The sequence below is a fragment of the Ylistrum balloti genome, unplaced genomic scaffold, assembly GCF_031769215.1.
Source record: "Ylistrum balloti isolate Yb309-2 unplaced genomic scaffold, AGI_CSIRO_Ybal_v1 Utg371700, whole genome shotgun sequence".
In the NCBI taxonomy this organism is placed as follows: domain Eukaryota; kingdom Metazoa; phylum Mollusca; class Bivalvia; order Pectinida; family Pectinidae; genus Ylistrum; species Ylistrum balloti.
The window spans coordinates 236471-241828 of record NW_026782857.1 but is presented as its reverse complement, the minus strand read 5'-3'; the positions used below and the strand labels follow the sequence as shown (position 1 = coordinate 241828).

Below are 5358 nucleotides of genomic sequence, written 5' to 3'. Positions count from 1 at the left end.
AGGCAAGACACTTTGCCCTAATTGTTCTGAGCGGCATGCAACGGGCCTCCCTATGTTGTTCCGCAAGGTAACTATAAGGAGACGACTCAAAATCACCCCGACTGTTCATGGGGCGTTAAACTCGGTAAACACACATACAAAGTTACCTTATCCTGTTTTCAATTTTCAATTTTTATGAAGATTTATCCAGTGCCGACAAAATGTGAGGCAAATTATAGGGAAAGTTCTATCACAAATTTCCTTGGATATACAGAAATACAATTGTCATTCATAATATAGCAACCCGCCCGCCATTTTGTAATCTATTTATTACTGGTCAAGACAATAGTGGACCGAACGGAAACCAACTACCACCGAGAATTACATTAGCAAGATTTCTCAGTTTTCCACCGGTAATAGCGATGACAAACTTTTACAATCAAAATTCAAAATGGCCGCCATTTAACCATTGTTTTTTTTTAAATTTCAAAACTAAACGAACTCGTGACCAAGAATAAACTTGTTTTTTTTTCAAAATTAATAGTCGAACATCAAAATAATTGCTCAAATTAAAAATGGCAGCCTGCCTTTTTTCCGACCAGTCTAAAAATAGCACATTTCCAAAAGCAAATTACTAAACGACAGACATTTGCGCATGGAGACATTGTATAAATAAGAAGGCGAAAGCCGTAGATGTATTGCACGTTCTGTATTGATTGTTTGGTCATTTTGAACAGTTGGTCATTTCATGTTTGGATCGACAAAATTGTCTAGAAACCTGTTTGCGGAAGCACTGATTGTTTTTTTTTTGTTTTTGTTTTACCAAAGTTATTTTTTAATATTCCTCGCCGTCTTCCTCGACATTTTCATCGAGGGAGTCGACTCCGACCTCTTCGTAGTCCTTCTCCAGAGCAGCCAAATCCTCACGAGCCTCAGAGAATTCTCCCTCTTCCATACCCTCTCCGACGTACCAGTGGACGAAAGCACGCTTGGCGTACATCAGATCGAACTTGTGGTCAAGACGAGCCCAGGCCTCAGCGATGGCGGTGGTGTTGCTCAACATGCACACGGCACGCTGGACCTTGGCCAGATCACCTCCTGGAACAACGGTGGGTGGCTGGTAGTTGATGCCGACCTTGAAACCAGTGGGACACCAGTCGACGAACTGGATGGTCCTCTTGGTCTTGATGGTAGCGATGGCAGCGTTGACATCCTTGGGCACAACATCACCTCTGTACAACATGCAACAGGCCATGTATTTGCCGTGACGGGGATCGCATTTCACGAGTTGGTTGGCAGGCTCGAAGCAGGCATTGGTGATCTCAGCAACTGAGAGCTGCTCATGGTAGGCCTTCTCGGCAGAGATGACTGGGGCATATGTAGCCAGAGGGAAGTGGATACGTGGGTATGGCACCAAGTTGGTCTGGAACTCGGTCAAGTCGACGTTCAGGGCACCATCAAATCGGAGGGAGGCAGTGATTGAGCTGACAATCTGACCAATCAGACGGTTCAAGTTGGTGTATGATGGTCTCTCGATGTCCAAGTTACGGCGGCAGATATCGTAGATAGCCTCGTTGTCGACCATGAAGGCGCAGTCAGAGTGCTCAAGGGTGGTGTGGGTGGTCAGGATGGAGTTGTAAGGCTCAACGACGGCAGTGGAGACCTGGGGAGCTGGATAGATTGAAAATTCCAGTTTGGATTTCTTTCCGTAGTCAACACTGAGACGTTCCATGAGGAGGGAGGTGAATCCAGATCCGGTACCACCGCCGAAGCTGTGGAAGATGAGGAATCCCTGGAGTCCGGTACACTGGTCAGCCAACTTCCTGATGCGGTCAAGAACCAAGTCAACAATTTCCTTTCCAATAGTGTAGTGACCTCTTGCGTAGTTGTTAGCAGCATCCTCTTTGCCTGTGACAAGTTGTTCGGGGTGGAAAAGCTGGCGGTAGATTCCTGTACGTACTTCATCTGGAACATAATAAAGAATTGCCATTTAGTACTAAATATTATTTAAACAACACTTTCAATAAATCAATAATATTGTTAAAAGTCAACAGTCTAGCCTGGATCATAGTATTTAATCGATGGTATTCGGAGCATCTTTAACATGTGACGTCAGCATGGAAATAAATATCGTAATTAACCCTGGCGTTCTGACGTCAGCAGTGCACGATGTTTATTAGCAAGTTATTGTTTCGTAAAATCTAGTAAATTTAGTAATTCCATATAACATCCTAGGATTACGTATCTGTTTTACAAATTACCGTGGATCTGTATGTATAAATAGTAACATCGATGATGACGTCAGTGAATGTGCAGTACCTAATGTTCCATGAAGTAAATTATGGCTCTGAAGATCTCGATGCTGAAATACTACCTCGCATTTGACTAGGAATACAAGACAACGATACAACTGGTTACAGATAAGGGTCCAGAAGGACAGGATCTGTACCGCTCACATGGGTAGCTAAATGTGTTCATGGTGTCTATGTGAAGATGTGTCAGTGTGATGCAGGTTTGCCAGTATGATGAAGATGTGTCAATGTGATGAAGATTTGCCAGTATGATGAAGATGTGTCAATGTGATGAAGATTTGCCAGTATGATGAAGATGTGTCAATGTGATGCAGGTTTGCCAGTATGATGAAGATGTGTCACTGTAATGCAGGTTTGCCAGTATGATGAAGATGTGTCAATGTGATGAAGATTTGCCAGTATGATGAAGATGTGTCAATGTGATGAAGATTTGCCAGTATGAAGATGTGTCAATTTGGTGTGATTAAGATCAGAAATGTAGCAAAGAATATCTTTACGCGATACTCTTATTTTCATAGGTTTTTAACAATTTCAGCATCGACCTTGAAAGCATACCACTTGAAAGTAACCACATCCTAGTCACTGCTGGCAAAACACCATGACCTTGTGAAGACATTATTTTCACAAGTTTTCGTTGAAATTGACCTTTGACACAAACTAGTCTTGAAATGTGATCTTTCACCTACGTGTTTGACCTTTGTGACCTTTAAAGCTGACAAAGGTTACTTATAAGTGAAAACTTTACAGCAATCTGTCCCAGGTACAAATTCTAGCAAAAATTAAATTTTCAGAATCTTTTCGAAATAAAACAATGCATGACAGTTCTGTAATTTTCACTAGAGTTGCGAGAATACTTACCAACAACGGTGGGTTCCAGATCTACAAACACGGCCCTGGGAACGTGCTTGCCAGCTCCAGTCTCACTGAAGAAGGTGTTGAAGGAGTCATCTCCCCCTCCGATAGTCTTGTCTGAGGGCATCTGGCCATCAGGCTGGATACCGTGTTCCAGACAGTACAATTCCCAGCAGGCATTGCCCATCTGGACTCCGGCCTGGCCGACATGGACGCTGATACATTCCCTCTGTAACACAAAGGTCGGTGTTTAGTAGCAACAATCTAGAAAAAGAATCTACACCAGAGACACACAATGTCATCGTTTATTTCCGGATTGTTAAAATTAAAAGTTACACAGAAATATAAAAAAAAAAAAAAACTTTCTTTACCTTGATTTGTGTATAGTTTGTAATAGTTTTTTTTTATCCAGAAATTTGCAAGTTAGCATTCTATCAATATCAAATTAACAGACGATATTCGTCTGAAGTTCCAAACTCGATGACTCAAACCCAGCACATCGTTCGATAATGGATGACATCATTATTTATTAATAATTCGGATAATGAAGATAATGCTTTTATCTTCCAGCCTAAATTTTGTTTTGATATCTATTAAGGTTATCGACATGGACGGATGTAGATAAATATTTAAACTCTCCTGAAAAATAATGAGGTACTCTCCATACAATATATAGATCATCTAACGGGTGTACGATGCTGTCAGATATTACATTAGTCATAGCCTAGACCGAATGTATATGAAGAAGAGGAAAATTCGAATTTATTTTGGTAGCAGAATTCTATCATGTTTAAACTTACATTCTATTAAGATTGAAAAAGACATCAACTAAATTCGAAACAGTTTATGCCAAGCACATGGCGGCCCCGCCCAGACAGCACACATCTGCCGCGTGAACCGTTTTAATGATATGCAGGCTGCTACAGCGGCTGTAGGATGACGTCATCAATTGATCGCAGCATATGTATCATGTCTCACGGTTTTAAATTATAGACCTATTTAACCACGAACTAATAAAGATCGTGAGAAATATTACATACCACGACTTAATCCTGAAGAATTTAGTATATTTCACTATTAAGTTTTACATGACTACACAAGACATATTCATAGCCCCGAGGAGTCTGCTACATCAAGGTTTGTAGGTTCATCATCGCAATCTGCTTTGTTTCACATAGTTGTACCATAAATCACGTGGCTCTAAGTATTGTTCGGTAGTGAAATAGTAGTAGATGTAGATGTATATATATATACCACGTAGACATAGACTGAATAATAGTGAGTCACCCAGCCGTGACCTAGAGGATGGGCGGACTCCATGTAGCTCACGATGTACCTTATAATACACGTTCACTGAACAGGAAACCAACTTCACATTGCAAAAATTAACTTAAATTTGTATTTTAGAATTTGGCCAATAGTTTAAATTTAAATTTTAGTTTTGGAGACACACCCTCCCAAAAAACCCCAGCCCCCCCCCCTACCCCCACTCCCAACATAAACCCTGCCCAACCCCTCCAAATAACTAAGCAGTATTTTTTTTTTTTTTTTTTAAATATTTCCACGTTTTTTTCATATTAAATGATATTTAGCATCTGTATGTCTCTGACATTCACCACAGCAAAGAGTTCGGTTTAAAATTTAAAGACACAGATATGGCCGACATGACATCCAACTAGTTTGCCGGCCGGCAACTTACCGACATCACAATCTCATAAATAGCACTTAAGGAAACATATCAAAATGACAAGCAAAATAAATAGAAACAGTTTAACTTACCATTTTTGTTGGATTAAGATGGCGAGTATTTGAAACAAAGAAAAATTAGACACGCTAAACCTCAGATTGACCGGCGATGAGTCAGGAGGTTTTCTGTGCGGAGTGTGACTAGTCTGTTGAACCAGCTGGCTTTATAGTATCGCGTCAGTACATCATTTGGGGCCGCTTTCACCGCGTGCAGGCCCCGAACCAGTATGCGATGCCTCATTCATAATGCGCTTTACATCGATTGTGCTGTGTGATTCAGTGCACGTGTTCGCCGCAACGGTCACGTCATTTGTAGCATGCGCCGCGAGACACACGTGTGGCATATAGTCTGCTAGTCACATTGCACAAATTCAGATTCATTTCATATCAATTTTATTTTCACTTAACGGCGTAGATCTTCAGAATTTAGTTTTAAAAATCGTCTGAGAACACGGGAGCTGATTCAATG

At 41.0% G+C, this 5358-nt stretch overlaps 1 protein-coding gene across 1 annotated transcript; it reads right to left on the bottom strand.

Moving 5' to 3' along the window:
• Window positions 1-673: 673 nt before the first annotated feature.
• LOC132563376 (tubulin alpha-1 chain-like) lies at window positions 674-5036 on the bottom strand. The gene is made up of 3 exons (XM_060228140.1): window positions 4923-5036; window positions 3150-3372; window positions 674-1944 (listed from the first exon to the last, which is right to left on the bottom strand). The coding sequence occupies exons 1-3, from the start codon at window positions 4923-4925 to the stop codon at window positions 815-817; spliced, it is 1356 nt and encodes a 451-aa protein (XP_060084123.1). The 5' UTR covers window positions 4926-5036; the 3' UTR covers window positions 674-814.
• Window positions 5037-5358: the final 322 nt, after the last annotated feature.

Coding starts and splice junctions, on each gene's coding strand:
- LOC132563376 (XM_060228140.1), bottom strand. Junction 1,945..3,149: donor TCTGGAACCCACCGTTGTTG/GTAAGTATTCTC, acceptor ATTATGTTCCAG/ATGAAGTACGTACAGGAATC.